Source organism: Branchiostoma floridae, chromosome 11 (genome assembly GCF_000003815.2).
Source record: "Branchiostoma floridae strain S238N-H82 chromosome 11, Bfl_VNyyK, whole genome shotgun sequence".
Taxonomy (NCBI): domain Eukaryota; kingdom Metazoa; phylum Chordata; class Leptocardii; order Amphioxiformes; family Branchiostomatidae; genus Branchiostoma; species Branchiostoma floridae.
Genome location: NC_049989.1, coordinates 743,792 through 761,534, shown reverse-complemented (window position 1 = coordinate 761,534; position 17,743 = coordinate 743,792). Strand labels below are relative to the sequence as shown.

The 17,743-nt window shown below is 40.8% G+C and overlaps 1 protein-coding gene across 1 annotated transcript in view; it reads left to right on the top strand.

Moving 5' to 3' along the window:
- Positions 1 to 17,743, top strand: part of LOC118425439 (N-alpha-acetyltransferase 25, NatB auxiliary subunit-like) — a 34,275-nt gene that overhangs the window by 11,004 nt on the left and 5,528 nt on the right. Inside the window, exons 5-20 of the mRNA XM_035834255.1 lie at positions 3,606 to 3,786; positions 5,065 to 5,145; positions 5,376 to 5,487; positions 6,673 to 6,762; positions 6,999 to 7,174; positions 7,645 to 7,757; positions 8,072 to 8,276; positions 9,295 to 9,384; positions 10,134 to 10,244; positions 11,100 to 11,269; positions 12,033 to 12,080; positions 12,530 to 12,633; positions 12,845 to 12,897; positions 15,067 to 15,139; positions 16,231 to 16,504; positions 16,867 to 16,990. Coding sequence (XP_035690148.1) covers positions 3,606 to 3,786; positions 5,065 to 5,145; positions 5,376 to 5,487; positions 6,673 to 6,762; positions 6,999 to 7,174; positions 7,645 to 7,757; positions 8,072 to 8,276; positions 9,295 to 9,384; positions 10,134 to 10,244; positions 11,100 to 11,269; positions 12,033 to 12,080; positions 12,530 to 12,633; positions 12,845 to 12,897; positions 15,067 to 15,139; positions 16,231 to 16,504; positions 16,867 to 16,990 — 2,005 coding nt within the window. The remainder of the gene's footprint in view (positions 1 to 3,605; positions 3,787 to 5,064; positions 5,146 to 5,375; positions 5,488 to 6,672; positions 6,763 to 6,998; positions 7,175 to 7,644; positions 7,758 to 8,071; positions 8,277 to 9,294; positions 9,385 to 10,133; positions 10,245 to 11,099; positions 11,270 to 12,032; positions 12,081 to 12,529; positions 12,634 to 12,844; positions 12,898 to 15,066; positions 15,140 to 16,230; positions 16,505 to 16,866; positions 16,991 to 17,743) is intronic.

Sequence of the window (17,743 nt, the reverse complement as noted above, 5' to 3'; positions counted from 1 at the left end):
GTCAATTGTAAAGTCACTGTTAGTAAACCATTTGTCCGAGTTTTTCCAACACGAAACGTGGTTAACAATAAACCATTCATGTAAAGCAAACGTCGAACTTCTTACTGGTTTTACGTTAGTAATGGCAAGGAGCTTTTAGTAGTAACCTAGACTTGTAAAGGTCGTGTCAGAACTGGTAGTGTTAGTAAAGTAAGTGTTGTCGCTGAAAACTGATCAATAAAGAAACGCATACTTCAACGCGAACCCAACTGGAACAAAAAGAAACAAATAAATAAAGTAGGTATTTCCCTCCAAAAACATGACCGTCTCGTAAGGTTACCTGAAAAGAATATGTAACATTGCCGTTGAACTGAATGTAAAGTGCCCAAGGTAGCAAGTCCACGCAAGTTACTAAGTCTAAGGTCTCATTGATGTATTTCTCCGAAAAGAGAACCGAGCCAAAAAAACAAACGGCTGTGTGGACGCGTGTTGTTTTCAGCGTTGAGAAATTCCCTTTTACCCAGCCGAACTGATCTCAAAAGTTAGATTAGTGAAAGATTGTTTATAACTGAAGAAATTAGCAAGTAACGTTTGACAGCCTTGCGCTAGGTCGGAGGTACACAGTCCTAGGCATTGAGTGGTACGGTTGTACACTAACGGCGAAAAGTGCATTTTGCGGGGATTGACTAATGGTAGTTTGTAATTGCTATAAAACAAACAAAAAACTAGTCGACCGCTAAATTTTCAACTTTATCACTGTGTGAATTCACCCCTCCCTCTTGCCGCCGCACAAATAGTACTGATATCGTAGTACTTAGTACAGTTTGTACTAGTATATATTTTGTACTGGTTAATATGTTACGCTCCATTTCTTTACCACAACATGCACACATGTGTACTAGTGTACTACTTCAAGAAATAAAAACATTTATTTTACAGAAAATGTGTCGTCATTTCTTTACAAGTGCAGTGTAAGCACGCTTTTTATCATACACAAACAATGGTGTCGTTACGATTCGAACTTAACAGCATATTTACAATAAAAAAATACAAGAAGTGTAAAATGTACTAAAACGGTAACATTGGAAGTGTAAAATGTACATCTTCACGACGTCGCATTGACACAGTAAGACTTACAAAATGGTCATTATGCATTATAATGATAGCGTGTAGCAAACTGGCTCCCTTCAACCAAGGAGCTTTTATCAACAGCTCCTTTGTTCAACCAAGGAGCTCCTTGGTTCAACAAGTGTCAGCTTGGCGAAAAATACAAAGACGCTTCTAGGTATGTAGTATAAAACTACAATTTCTGAGTCATAACAAACTGGAAAATGGCGTCGGATTCACGAGTTACGAGTTTGGCAATTCAAGTAGCAAGTAGTAGCCCAGAACGATAGCCATTTTGCCTCGCGGAAGAATAATTGTTAGGGGAATTTAGCCGTCTGATCAAACCACACTTCTCTTCTTTAACCTCCTTGGTTTTTCCGAGCTAACAAACCACACTTCCCCACGTTTTTCCTTCTTTTAACAAAACTTCGAATTCTTAGCACATTTCAATCGCCGGACCAAAACGCTATATCCAGTAAGAATTAGCATGTGCGTTTAGCGCTGAATTCGTCTGCGATTGTTGAGTGAGCCCCACATATATCCCTGACCGCAAGCGTGAGAATTCCTAGTCCTAGTTCGCTACATTCAAGCTTTCCCGCGCAGCCTGCGGCAGCCTTTGATCGTGCCTCGGGCTCGTGACAAAGAGAGATCATCAATCAATTTTGACAAGGCGGTGGCGTCCTAGTGTCTGGGGAGAAAAAACTTCGCATGTTGTGGAAAAATAATGTGGATAAACAAGGAGTTTTTATAAAAGCTCCTTGGGATAAACTAACACTGATATGAATAGCCACAAAAGAGTGACTTTTCGTATCTAGTTTCACAAACAACAGTTTAGAATTATTCTACCGAGTTTTAACGGTATGAAGTAAATTATGAGATGTTTTATCAGAAATTGTATTTCATTATTCTTTCCGAGTTTGAGTTGTCTTTCCTCCTTGTAATGTTCTTGTTGTAAGCAAACGGGCAGCTTGTTCCTGAACATTCGAAGAAAAGAAATGTGAAAAATGCGATAATTCTACAAGGAAACAAAATGGCAGGCTCAAAATGGTGGCGATCTTTGTTTATAATTTCACGTCGTAATGATAACATTTACCGGCGTGCCTTCTCCGGGGTGTTCTCCGCCATGGCTTGGATACTGGTCAACAATTTCAAAATCAAGGATTTTAACCTTCTTGGTCAGATACGCCATGTTGCCATAAAGGGGCTTGGGTAAAGTCAGTTTCAAGTCAACTTTCACTTCCACCGGTATTGAGTGCCGAGTCTTCACTCAGAGCAAGGCTTGCTCAGAGACGGAAAAAATATCCCCGGGCCCCGGCTTCGTGCAGACACGGTTAAAATTGAAGAAACGCACGTAATGGCTCCGCATTGAACGCCGAGTCTGGCGGAGCGGGAAAATATAGCCCCGGCCCCGGCTTCGTGCAGACACGGTTAAAATTGAAGAAACGCACGTAATGGCTCCGCATTGAACGCCGAGTCTGGCGGAGCGGGAAAATATAGCCCCGGCCCCGGCTTCGTGCAGACACGGTTAAAATTGAAGAAACGCACGTAATGGCTCCGCATTGAACGCCGAGTCTGGCGGAGCGGGAAAATATAGCCCCGGCTTCGTGCAGACACGGTTAAAATTGAAGAAACGCACGTAATGGCTCCGCATTGAACGCCGAGTCTGGCGGAGCGGGAAAATATAGCCCCGGCCCCGGCTTCGTGCAGACACGGTTAAAATTGAAGAAACGCACGTAATGGCTCCGCATTGAACGCCGAGTCTGGCGGAGCGGGAAAATATAGGAGTCTGGCGGAGCGGGAAAATATAGCCCCGGCCCCGGCTTCGTGCAGACACGGTTAAAATTGAAGAAACGCACGTAATGGCTCCGCATTGAACGCCGAGTCTGGCGGAGCGGGAAAGTATAGCCCCGGCCCCGGCTTCGTGCAGACACGGTTAAAATTGAAGAAACGCACGTAATGGCTCCGCATTGAACGCCGAGTCTGGCGGAGCGGGAAAATATAGCCCCGGCCTCGGCTTCGTGCAGACACGGTTAAAATTGAAGAAGCGCAAATATAGCCGTGTTGCCCGGCCCCGGCTCCCCGGGCCCGGCTCCGTGCAGACACCCGGGTAAAATTGAAGAAGCACACGGGCGGGAAAATATAGCCGTGTTGCCCGGCACATTGAATGGGCCCGGCTCCGTGTAGACACCGGTAAAATATAGCCGTGCGGACATCGCTAAAATTGAAGAAGTGCACGTAATTGGCCTTTACCTGGGGCGAGCGTGCAAAGATAGCGGCACGCGAGCAATGGCACGTTTCGTGTTGACCCTCGTGTGAAGAGAAACCTCACGTCGTGTTATTCCTCATATCACTGTCCCCATATATACCTGCAATTTTATATACTTCATAGTGTAAGGCTTCAGTGTCTGTCTATAGTGTCATGTCCTTGGGCATGCCACTGACAGATTTTCTTGATAAAGTCTCAAAGTCTGTGTATATATAGCAAGCAATCTAAATAAAAAATCCATCCTGTATTTCAGACTGGAATGGCACTTTACAAGGTTGCTCCCAAGAACCCATATTACTTCTGGTCGGTGATGAGTATCGTAATGCAGGCACTGACAACTGAGGATGAGACACTGTCCCAGAAGATGTTCCTGCCTCTGGCAGAGCGGATGGTGGAGAAAATGGCCAAGGACATGAAGATAGAGGCTGAGGCTGGTGAGATTACATGTAGTTAAAGGGATATATTGTAGAAAATAAAGTCTCTGCTGTGTTTAGTCATTTTTCTACATTATAAGTATAACTTGAATCTACCTTATTACACAGTACAGCAATATTCACAATGTATGGATATGACTTTGTTGTGCTATAAGGATGTCTTGAAATATGCGCACTTCCCACCGTTGCTTGAGTTGGCCGCCATTTTATACAACTTTCTGACAAAGCACGGAGTGCTCTAGAACACGTTACATTGCTGAAAAAGTCCCCGCAAAACTCCGAAGATCTGTGACCACAATAGTCGATTCGGAAATCTATGGCTGGCTTACTTCCGGTCGCGGATTGCTTGTGAGATTGGCTACATGGACAAGGTTAATACCCTACAAACTGACTGTAACCTTAACATAGTCAATACATTTCTTACATAAGGAATGGTGGACTTTTAAAACTCTGACACAAATAGTTTGAAAACTTGATTCTGATTGGTTCCTTGATACACCGATGAAGGTTAGACATCCACATGATAACATTACATAACAGATACTCAATGGTCTGCATGCTCTTTTCCATAAGTCATAGGCAACCTATTTTTATTTCCTGTAACTCAAAGGGAAACGATCTTATCTACGTAATTCGTAGCGAGGCATCCAAATTTAGCATAATTTTCGTCCTTGATTTAGGTTAATACGTGGGGGGTTCTTCTGAATTCAGCGTAAATCATTGTCGGGACCCCTCATGCAGACCCTCTTACTCAAGCAACAGTAATGGACAGCCACTCTGTAGAGTCTGATGGTGTAGTCCATTTGCTGACAGTCATTCCTACCCTTTAACTGCAGGGTGTAGTCTCTTGCTGTTGGACTTCTTCTGACACTATTGTAGACCATGTCTGCAAAAAGTTGCCCCCTATGCCCGGGGTTAATACCCCTGTCACATTATCCACGATCTTCGGGCGTATCGTTGGAAGATCGGCCATATTTAAGATTGACAGATGGTTGCGCGTATGTTTCACCTGAAAACCATCCCTGTCACATATAAGCCATACGTTTTACCTTGTACAATTGTTGTGCAGTAAAGTTATTATTATATACGAAGTTCCGATCAATTTTTGCCAAATGTGACAGGTATAACGGTTACCACACTTTTGACAATAAACAGAGCCGCAATCATAACTGGAGCTGCAGTGGATAGCCCTAAACTGGGAATTATTAATGTTCGATCCATACATGTTCAATCATATCTGTAATATTCTTATTCTCTATGTTTCCTTCCTTGTTTCAGAGGTGCGCCTGTATTTGATTATCTTAGAGAAGCAGAAGAAATATGAAGAAGCCCTTGAAGTTGTTGTAGGACCATTAGGTAGTAAGTATTGGTACTACATTCTGTTCTCAAAGTATTTGATTTTCAGAATCTGTTATCTGCAATAATAATAATACAATCTATCCAGGTAATCTAGTAGAATACCAGTAGTACAGGTCATCTGCACATCCATGTACAAATGCAACCAAAAGATAACCTTCTTTGCAAAGGTAATATGAATAACTTTCTATAGTACTACAGTATTTACACTGTAATATTTCTTTGACTTCCAGGCAAGTTAATATCAGAAATAGAACTGCAGTCCTTGATGCAAGCTGAAATGTACGTCCAATTAGAGGATTGGCCCAAGGCCAATGCCAAGTACAGAAAGCTGTTGTTAACAAAGTAAGTAAAATTGAGTTATTGCTGGAATCTATGACATATTCTATTTGATCTATATCTAACCCCGTGACGTAATCGGCAGCGCGATCAGCTCAGACTCAAGAGGTCATGAGTTCGAATCTCGCTGTGCCACCGATGTTGTGCCCTTGGGAAAGGCACTTTACATGACTTTCCTCACTTGACTCGGGTGTAAATGAGTATCTAGCTGCGGCTAGTGGCAGTGGCAGGCCTTTGTGGCCATGTTGCCGAGACAGACCTTAGGGGCATGTTCGGGCATGACACACCCGCCATACACAAGTCAGGAGTAGGAGGAACCCCTTACATCTTTGGTCGGAAGTCCTCCTAGGAGACGGATACTTCGGACAACAAAGCTGCATCTGCTGAAGCCGTCTCACACATGGCATACAGTTCTGTCCCTGTGAGACTTAGTGCTCCAGTAGATGAGAGGGTGGAGAAGGAATTGCACACCCCTCCTTCACCATAAAAAGTCATGTGCAGGTTAGGCAAACAGGTTGCCAAACCCACCGGCAAAGTGCCTGTTTGCCTGCTCATCTGTCGAATCGACAGGAGAATAAAGAAAACAACCTCTAACCAGAAACAAGTCTTATGGGCAGACTAAAAGAAAAGATTTCCTTAATTTCTAGAAGATTCTTGTTGGTGAATATCATAGTTCATTTGCATGTAGAAATGATTTCTTCATTCAAGAAAAACAAGTAGGGTAAATCTCTTCATTTAAGAACCAAATAGATTTTATCAAGGGTTTCTTGATTTTCTTGGCCATGTTGATTTGATTGCCATTTCCCAAAAAATTTTTTAGACCACACTGTAGATCAAATATGTCCCTATAAGTAGCATAATTAATATAAAAGTGAAATAATTCTTCTAAATAGTAAATGCTGGATGTCCATCGTCAATAGTAAATGATTGGATAATCAACATTGTGACCAGCGTACAACATGTAAGTTATTTAAAGGTGTACCAAGCATAGATACTGTAAATGTGGAAGTGATTTATATTTCATGGAGATAGATATATATGAGATCTCCGAACTTTTGTTTTTCAAGGTTTCATTTGTAGGTGGTATTTAGGTGAGACCCGATGATGGTACTAATATTATATTCAACCAAGATACCTGAACAGTGTTCAGTGTTGTGTCTGACCGATGTGAAATCTGCTGTGTCTCTCTAGCCCTGATAACTGGCTGTGGTACATTCACTACTTCACGTCTCTCTTCCACCTGGTGGACTCAGGATGGACACCATCAGAAGCTGATGAAGGGTAGATATGCAGTTTGCTCCTTTTTTTTCACATTTAACATTTATATACATGAAGTTATGCATAACATTGTAGAATGTACACAATTTCCTTACCATTTACAAAGAAACTCCATCCTTATGCTGAATGCTTATGAAATAAGGAATTGGAAATGAGAACTGGGGATTAAAGAAGTCTCCCAGAGGCCCTGAATATATACATTATATAAGGAATAATGGGGAATTTGTTCTTTATTTCAGTTCATCTGCTGATGTGGTAACAGGTACTGTCGATATGGCAATAGCTTTTGTAGAGGAGAGAGTTGCAGATGAACTGAAGAATGGAAAGAGACTTCAAAGAGGACCATTTCTTGCTAGAATGGAACTCTTGAAGAGACTTACAGAGAGAGGAAACCAAGAGGCTGCAGACAAAATAGGTACATATAACACCAAAGGTTCATGATCTTATTACCTCCATGAAAAATTAGTTTTGGTGTGTGTGTGTGTGTGTGTCTGTGTGTGTGTGTGTCTGTCATGTCACACACCACAGAAAACAACACAACATAAACCATAATTACAGACTATGTTACCTATGGTCACTTGTTGTACCCAGAAATGGACCACATTTTGTGTAAATCTGCCTATCATTGTGTAAGACACATTCTCTACCATGCAAGTCACACAAAATCCCAAGAGTAGTTCTCCACAGTCCCAAGAGGTCTCCCACAAAGAGTCCAGAGATCTTGCATAAATGCCTGACAGCTCTCCCACAAAATCAAGATTATCTGATACCTAGCAAATTGCTCAACAAGACATTGCAAAATCCCAGAGAACCTGTGGGCTTGCTGCGTATCCTAAGTTTAATGATATATACATTGTATATAAGACTCAACTTTGTATTTTACAGGGTCACCTGCTGATCTTCTTAAAGAGTACTTTGGAAAGTTTGGAGACAAACCCTGCTGTTTTATGGACATGAGGCCTTATTTGACCATGTTGAAACTGGATGACAATGCAAAGGTACACAGTTGAAGAATACATATATATATATATATATACTAGTACATCAATCTGTTAGGATTGAATACGAACAGTTCATTTAGTACTACAATATAACATATGACTGTATGCAGTCTACACAGCTGTGTAGCATACCCAGAAGTACACTGCAAAATGCAAAATGGCCGCTTTTGCCCGAAACAGCTTGAAATAAAAGGTTTTCTGTCTTCCACCATGTTTATGATATGAAAGTGTTAGAAGCAAATGCATTAGGAGTAGGAAAATGTTAGATGAGTGGTTAATAGCAATTTGATTCATATCCAAACTTTTCCCAGTTTGTTGAAGAGTTGCAGACATACATAGAGATACCAGAGAAGGCAGGAGAGCTGGGCCTGCCATCTGATGTGAAAACCATGCAGAGGCATATTTGTTGTGTGGGGCTGGCCAGATCACTGGGGCTGCAGGAACATCTCACAGGAGAGAAGAGAGATGAGCTGATTCAAGACTTGATGAGAAGACATCAACATGGTTTACAATTTGGTGGGTTATACTATAGTGTGTGTACTGTCAAGACCATAGACCATCAGAAAAGCTGAATGTGATCACAACCATGTTGTAGGTAGCAAATTACAAGCAGGTTCATCCTTGCTGCTGGACCAATGTTAGACAGACTTCATTTTCTGAATCCATACCTATATCCATATCCATATTTGATATCATTGTTTTATCAAACTGGCAAAGCATTGTTCCTGGAAAAGGTAAGTTAAAGCTGTCATCAATCTCCCAATATCTTAAAGTCATTTACCTTTCACCTGAAAATCTACCATCATTTGGACGGGTCTCTGTGACCTGTGATTGGCACGTAATGGGGAGGACATACCAACAATATTGTTTCCAAGAATATCCTTCATGAGAGTTTTTCCCAAGCTGCCATTTGACTGGCTTTATGACTGTCAGTGAATAGTTTCATCAGGTTGACAAATCATTGGATATTGTACTGATTTGATTATATTTGATTTTATTTGATTTGTACATGTTTTTTGTAGTTACCACACAGAACCAGAACTGTTCATGCTTGCCCATGTTTTGGTCATTCTGTTGTTCCTTCCTTGAGGCCTGAATGACTTAAGGCCATCTAATCTTAGATCTTAAAATCTACACAAAATTACGATTCAGGATGAAGGATGAAGTTAGGGGCATACGTATACAAACTACATGTAATTCACATTCTATACTCTGTAGTGACCATACATTGTATAGAACTTCTAGTCGTTATTCATTGCCCTGAGGAAGGTTGCAGAAGGACTACCAAAACGTTGTCTACTAGCAGTGGGTGCCAGTAAAGAAGGTCCAGTCCAGCTGCAGAAGATGAAAACTTGGTCACTGCTTGTGTTTATGGCGACTGAAAATTTTGGGTCAGGTTTTGTACCTGTGCATTGAACTGGTGCCCACCCCGAATGTCTTGTAAGAACAAATTGAGTTGTGTGTAAGAAGTTCAATTGCACTTGAATGTATAGATGGGACAGGACATCATCTTGGACTCCTGCTGTCTTTTCAGGAACAGACCTGCTGCCCACAGATGTCCAGCCGAGTGACAGCTACATACTGATGGCAGTACATATCAAGTATGCTGAATATCTGAAGACAAGTACGCCAGCTCTTGTGGATTGATTATTAGTATAGCAACTGGAAATTAATGTACCACTTACTCCACATTTCTCATAGTTCCCATAGACTCATAAATGCTTAAGTTCTTATGTGCCACTTAATTCAATCATTTATTCATTCATTCATGTGTCTGCCCCCCCCACCCATAAATGGCTCATTTATATCTATATGTATACTAGTGATAACTTAAACACCAGGAGTCTGCCATGTCATAGTCATAGTGTAATTAATGAATCGTCCTGTTACATGTAGGTTTTGGTGGGTTAGGCTAAAAATACATACTTTAATACTTGTCAGTTCTGACTGTCATGTTTGATATCAGCCAATCATACATTACCTTAAGTTTACAGAACAGTCTTCTTGGTAACTTGTCAACATCATGTACAACAGTAGGGCATGTGCCAAGGTAGTGATAGTATGTGATTGGCTGACAGCTGGGCTGTACTAAGTGTACAAACGATGGATAGCAGTTTGTCAGGGCTACTACTTGACGGCGATGCAGGTCGTGTGCCTTGAATGGGAATATGATGAGGCTGAATCAGAAAGTGACATAATTGAAAATCAGCACAATATTTTGATACTTTTCAATGAGACTGCATTCTGGTTCACTGTAAAATAAAATCACAAAAGACAAGCTAGAAATGTGTCAGTGATAAAAACTTCATAAGATATAACAGGTGTTAAGTACCCATAGTTGCCATTCTTATCTATGACTTTTTTGTTTTTCAGAGAAGCTAAGCCTGCTGTTTGAAGTGATAGTCATGCTTGAGAAGGGAGTGGCATGTAGCCCATCAAATGCACAGTACAAGCTCATTCTGATCAAGCTGTACATTTTACTGGGTAGGTGATACCATCTTGTACAAAATGCTGTGTCTACTTTTCTTCCTACTTTTTGGTGCATTTTAGGCTACACATCCTATGATATTGATTGATAAACTTGACAAGCTTGGCACCTTCTGTGCAAGTTGACGAGTGAACGTATCAAGACCATGGCCCTCGAAACTCTGTGACGAAAAGCGAAAATGTCTCATCACGGTAAGACCAACTTGCTGCAAAACAGCGGCACATTGCTTATGTCCGTCTGACTGTGATGAGACATTTTCACTTTTTGGCTTCCTTGATTGTCTTTTCATCCTTGTCTTTGGGCACCAGCAATGGCTACAGGATCATTTAGTCAGTAGGGATCAATTTTACTTGAATGGTCATCGCTCTACTGCCAGAGGGTTGACTAAGTTCATGATGTTGAGCAGATCGGTCATGATGCGATAGGTATTTAGACCCCTTTTTTTGTTGTTGGAATGTTCTGCTAATACACAAGCCCAAAACCTGCCGTGAGTTTCATGCGCTGTCAAACTACAGTGCAGAATGCTACCATTAAATGTTGACTTAATGTACTATTCATGTAGATAATAAAAGCATTTGATCTATAGAAAGCTCGTGTCCCCCGTCTCTGTGCATGGGATAGTTGTATGGCTCTTCTGCATGGCCTCTGTGTCCCAAGATTTTTCTTTTTCCAATGAGATGGAATGACCGAATGTCCACAACGTTCAAGACAACATAAGTGTGTTGCAAGAGGTTTAAAAGAAGCTATAAACATAAGGGCCTATCATTGCCCATCATTTAGCAATATGTCACCATGTGGAGCAGGTATATAGGTGGAGACATGACTATGCCTACTTTTTGTGTTCTCTTCAGGTGCATTTCAGCCTTGTAAGAAACTGTACGACAACATGGAGGTTAAGCACATCCAGCAGGACACCCTAGGGTACTTCTATTCTTGCTATGCAGTGGCACTGGGACACTTGACTCCAGCCTGTTCTATACTGAGTTCCATGCTCAAGTTTTTTTCAGCAAACCACAAAGATGTAAGTGAACACTCTTTCATTGACAGCTGCAGTACCTACAAATCAAGGACCACATGCCGTTATTATTCAATGACATGTAAGTTAGATTGTGTAATCTTGTGGGAACATCGGGGTTCACAAATGATAATTGTTGTGTAGTACTTGGAGAGGGGGTTGCCAATGATTGGGAGTGTTATCTCACTATGGTTTCACACTGGTTTCTAAAGAAAGGCAACCCGAAACTTTATACCGAGTGTCTAAAACATATTTTGCCATGCATTAGAAAGGTAACAGTTAGTTGTAGTGTTTTGACCCGCCAGCCTGACTTTTGCTAAATGTATGATATATCTTTATAGAAAGATCACATCAGGTTCAACATATTGAATGGAAAATTGTAGGTTGAACGCTTATGCCGCGATGGTTGAGGAACATGTTATAGAATAGCGTGGCATCTCAGATGGCAAGCACCCTCATAGCTCTACTCAGTTTACAAGGTAAAGAAACCTTACTCTCCACTTCTAGCTATTCCCATGATGCATCTATAAAAAAAAAGAACTAGCTAAAGGTTGACGGATGTCAGGGAAAAATTGGCTACTCTTCCTGACAGTGTGTTAGGTAGATAATGTTTAGTTTATTCATAAAGTGTAAATTTGTTCCACCTCATGGAATAATTTTGCACACCTGAAGGAAGCAAGCTATATGTGACAGTCATTCTTTAAGAAAATATATCTCCGTGTAGCAGCACTACCCACCAATACTTACATTTGTACTGCCCTTTTTGCAGACCACAGAGTACATTATTGCTGCCTACAAGTATGGTTCTTTCCACAAGGTCAGTAAATAATTGTGAACAGTCCTGGTTTATCATTTTTGGGTAAGCTAATACTGGTTGATACATTAAGTAATCAACCAATATCAGGTCTCTCTGCTTATGACCTTAATGCAAGTCTTACGACAGAATGGTTGTCAATATAGTGCGCCTCAATCCATCTGTCCCGTAGCTTGTAGTTTGCCTTGGCTTAAGGGGAAGCACAGCATTTAACATGAACTTTCCACTTCTGGCGGTCCTTAGCTTCAGAAATCTGGACAGCTGGTTCATTGTCCCAACTGCCCAGTGCCCATGCATGCTCATAGGAATGCCAAATAAAGAGGATTCATTATTTAATGTTACACATACATGTATGACAATAAAGGGAAGAAAATGTTTTGATTTATAGTCTAAAGTGACCACATATTTTCCATACTTTTTGGGAAAACGTTTTTTGCCTGCCTGTTCCACAGATCCCTGAGATCATCTCTTTCCGAGAGAGGCTAAACCTGTCCCACAACTATTCGTCATTGGCTGTGGAACGAATGCTGCTGGACTTCATCATGGAGACAACAAAGTATTGTGTTTATCATAACGTAATCATTTCTATTGACATGTCTTTAGCAAGTAATACATTGTATCTTCTAACTCATGATTTTGAGACTTATGTTGAATGCAGTTTTCACATACTTGTATTTTGTATTTGCCTTACATGTTTTGGGATGACTGAAGAGTGAAAGGCTTGCTGTAATTGTTGTTTGGTATTGATTTGTGTGTATTCATTGCAGTCCAGAACAAATGAGGGAACTGCTTGACTATATGGAGATATCTCCAGAGAAGGGTAGGCTTTTTACTATCTGTATCTATATAGCCAGTATAACCGCCCTTCGGCGTAACACACCAGCTTCGCAGGCACGCGGCGCGGCAGCAGCTGGTTATATTACACTGAAGGACCTGTCACACCTAACTTTTGCAAGCATTCTTTAAAACTATCCAGAGATGATGCCCCTACTGTGCTTGGTGATAACATATTCCACTCTACGATAGTTCTGGGAAAATACAAATTTTTGAACACATCAATCCTAGGTTGGTAACATGCATTGGCATAATACCGGTCATAAGCCTTATACCGGTCAATTAAAAAAAGTGGAACTTAAAGAGATCTACACATGCAACAATAGTTATTTCTGAGGTATGTACACTTCAGACATCTAGGTGTCCAATACATAATTTACAAAGCATCGATAACAATGCATTCGAAGACAACAAGGCCAAAAGTTTTCAGGTCATTTTCGGGGCAGGCGAGCTCGTCGTGGGACAAACACACTGCCACGTTCATCGCCAGATTTGTAGATAATAATCACATGTGCTCACGGCACAAGACGAGCATGTTTCAAAAGCAATCTTGAATTTCTTTTGGTGACCTACAACTCGTGTAAAAGTGTGAGGAACCGTTGCATTATCGCCCGGATCTACGGCTGAATGGGTCAAATTGAACGTACGCCGCCATTTTCCCGCCATTTTTAATGCTACGGCCAGCAGTAAAGTTTTACGTCATAGCGGTTGTGATGGACCAAAATTAAATGAAAATTCTTGTCAGTATACGCCCACTTTCTCATGACTTTTTGTATGCTCATGCAGATTTTTGTTTTGTGCAACTACTAACAGGAAAGAAAGGAACAACAGAGGATGTATAAAGGTACATAGCGGCAGTTAATTGTGCCGTGTTTCGTTCGACCGGTATAGTGCACCCCCTTCCAACCATGCGCCCGTTCTCCGTGCAATTCCGCGTTGTGTTCCAATTACGATATTATGTTTTTAGCAGGACCAGAGAGACAAAATAATTTACACAGAAGAAGTGGCAAAGGTAAGCTGTAACAGCAACATGTAACTGGAGAAAATGATGCGTTGATCATTTGCCAAATTAGCATTGCTTGAGAAATTGCAGTAAACCGACCGGTATTATGCCAATGGATGTTAACTCTTGTACTTAAAGTCATGGCTGTTTCTTGTTCTTTTTTGAGCTGGTATTAGATACTTATCAGTCGGTACGTCCACCAGTTTATTGGTCATTTTGTACATCATGCAAAGTCTGGACATTTTCCTTCTGTCTTATAGTGATGTCCACTGTAGATCTGTTTTCATTTTGGTAACACTAGCATCCCTGTTGTACTAGGAACGTTCAATAAGTTCTTGGCCTCAACCAGCGACATAAGGGCTACAGAAAAGGGGACGGCACCGCCCTATTGACCATCTGGTGTGGGAAGGACTTAATGTTACTCACCTGATGTCTGTTTTTCAAAATGGTGTCAGCTACCAAGTAATGATCACAATTGGTTGAGTTTTGGTGGACTTATGCTTCATGAATTTTGGGTTCATGACCTTACTTCTAGGTGACGTCTAGATTTTATTGAATGTCCCTCATACTATGTTTCTCTGACATTCAAAGCTGTAGATTGGCTAGGATTTGCTTGTTCTCAAACAGGGCCTTGTAGACAGTAGTTTTGATTCGTGTGTTTTCAGGGTTCAGGGTTGAAATTAAAAGCTAGGTTGCCCAAAACACTCACACTCACTAACTTTCTGGTTTAATGGCTATGTACATAGATAAAGGGGGTTAAGTTACATGTACTATGGTTGCAACTGGACAACCAGGTATTTTGAACCCTTTTGTTCTGACTAAGACAGAAATGCATTGGTCTTAAGCTTGCAGTGTACAAATAACCTTGTTTTGTTGTACAGGCTAAGAATTAAATTGACAATGTGCATTCCAAGGGAGAGTCTGTAGCTTTACTGTTGTGCTCATCGTCATTGTTGTGCTTTGACTGTGAGATGAGCTTAAATACTTCAGGATCAGTGCCAGAATCCATCAGCGCCATAACTTTGCCACTTAATTGTCTTGGATTAAATGTTGTTAACCCCTCAGATACAGTTAATGTAAATGCACATTATCTATGATCATGGTATTTTTGTTTCTTCTACTCAAGCTGACTTTATCAATACTTCCCTGCAGATGAGATCAAATGGGACCTCCTCAAGGACAACCGAGATTTAACAGTTCTGTCATCATGGGAACCAGAAGAAAGGTACTAGAATGATAACATACTCAGTTATTGTTTTTGGGTGCAAAGATCAGATAGCTAAATATGAGGGAATAGGCAAAATACATGAGGAATCACATTGTTGGGACATTGGCTTCCTGATCACAATAGGTTTGATGTAAAAACCTTAGACTTGTTCTTACTAAAATGTGCAAATTAGCGATATTAGGTAGCAAAAAATTTTGGCTCACTTCTCAGGCACAACTACCTTATTTTGTAACTACCTTACCTGTTGTAAAAGTTGTCCACTTTGCTACAAAGGATTCTTTTTGGTGGAGTATCAGACTCCCACTGGCCTTCTAAAATCCTATCTTCATGTGAACATAGCTAAGTTTGACTAAAACTGGGTATACAAATGATTACAAACTCTATTCTACTTGGCTCTACTTATTTTCTTGGACTGGTAAACCCCAAACCGTGTGAACGCCTGCTGATATAATTTGTTCATTGTCTATTTGATCCAAGATCCAGTCCAATGATTTTTCACGTTCCGTTTTTTTTTTTCGTACCAGTCCAACAAGAAAAAATGGTTTTATACCGGTATGCTGTGCTGGTACCCACTCTTATACATGGTCTAATGTCATTCATATTATTAAATCAGCATGGCCATAATTATAAATCATATGTTGTACACCATGTTTGCCCTTTTTAGCTAAGTCCTTTAGGAATCCATTATGCAGGAAATTCCTGGGGTCCCTTGATTTGAAATAGTGTCAACATCATCATTGGATTGCCTAAAACTGGAATGTCACCACTGAAGGTTCCATTTTGACAACCTTGGTACAGAAGCCTGTTGATAACTAGGGAGACAATCAGTCACATAGCTGTCTTAACTGCTGGATATGGATATTATCTAACAATGAATAAGATACTGTATTGAATTGAGATTCATGTAGATTGTATCTAATGCAGAGGGGATTTATGTTAAGTATTTAGGTTTGGGTTTAACTGTTTGCACTTCAAACCTACTGTCAATATCAAGAAAGAAGATTGTTGGACTGTTGGTCTTGCTCCAATTGTTTGCCAGTCCTCATACAAAATATAACACAACGGTCCTTTTTGCCCCACATTTCTAGAGAGCTGACTGACCAACAGATAGCGTGGTCCTTCTGCCAGGAGAAGCAATGGCTCAGGTTACGCAGCCTCATCCTCAGGTCCCTCGCAGCAGTCATCCTGATCTCTCAACCTGCCCCCATGGATGGAGAACATTCCCTCAGCCACAATCAGGATGACTCCAAGAATGGAGAGAGCATGGATGGACACGGAAACACACTTCTTAGTCTTATCCAGGAAATGAACACACATGTCCAAGATGTGGAATGCCAACCTAGTACAGTAACAGAAAATATGGTATGTGTGCATGGTGGTCTGTTAAGTAGAATCTGTCTCTCGTAAAAACAAAAATATTCCCTCTTGATATTCTCAGTACATGTTTCTGTGGCTGCAATCAAGACTTATAGATGTGTGAATAGTTTCACCAGGTTGGATCATCACTGAATAAAGAACTTCTGTTGCACAACCAATGCTTTATTTCCACCAACATTTCGCCTGGCTGGTTGACATTGTACTGCAGCACTAGGTGTCACTGCTGACAGTTCCAGATGCGGTCGCAAATGCAAAGTATGTTTGTTTGAAATAACATGACTTAAGAAGCTGTGGATGCATGGTACATGTAGGTGGGTTGGTACATCAAAGGTGTGTTGTCATTACAGGATCTGCTGTGTGGTCCCGTTCCCACCAGAATGAAGGTGTACCTGGATGGACAGCACCACATTCTCCTCACCAGTATCTTTCAAGTAGCTGTGGATGTGCACTCTCTAGGAACCAATGACCTCAGTGAGTTCAACTGTAAACTACACATAGAGGTATATACATAGACTCCCGTAGCATGGTAGGGCTCAAAATTCATTTTTGGTATTAGCTGCACTGGTGCACACAATCCCCAAAAAATTGGGTGCGCACCACATGAAGTAGAAATCCAGAAGAACCCAATTACTCATTCATAAAAGATAAAAATACTTCACAAAATGATTTTTCCACCTACAGAAAATCTTGAAAAAAGATTACAGACAGAAGAGTTGTCAATGGAAATATGGTTTATAGTATACTTTGATATCTTTTACCTATGGGAATATTTGGGTGCACATGCACCCAGTATTTCTAGCCCTACATTGACTAGAAGTTTGTGTAAAAATGTAGTGTTACAGTAATTCTCAATACCTCCAAAAATAGTTTCATTGGGTGGGTAGAATGTAGGATATAGGAGAATTCTTTTTACACAACCAGGAGGTACTTAGTTTTAGTAAACATTGCTTACATTTCAATGCGAGCCGGGACAAATTGTTACCGAAGGCTTAGCCACATTTGGGATTGTTTTCTCACCGCAAAAGCGCCACCTACGTCGGCTACATATAGGGGTGAGAAGCAGAACTTCAGTTAGAAGCTCTGACGAAGGTGTCATGAGAGACATTGAAATGTAAGCATTGTAAGTACTTGCTGGTTGTGTAAAAAGAATTCTCCTATATCCAGTAATTCTCAGTAGTTAGAACTAATCAAGCATACGAGGGTGAGTCAGAAGGTCATCAGTGC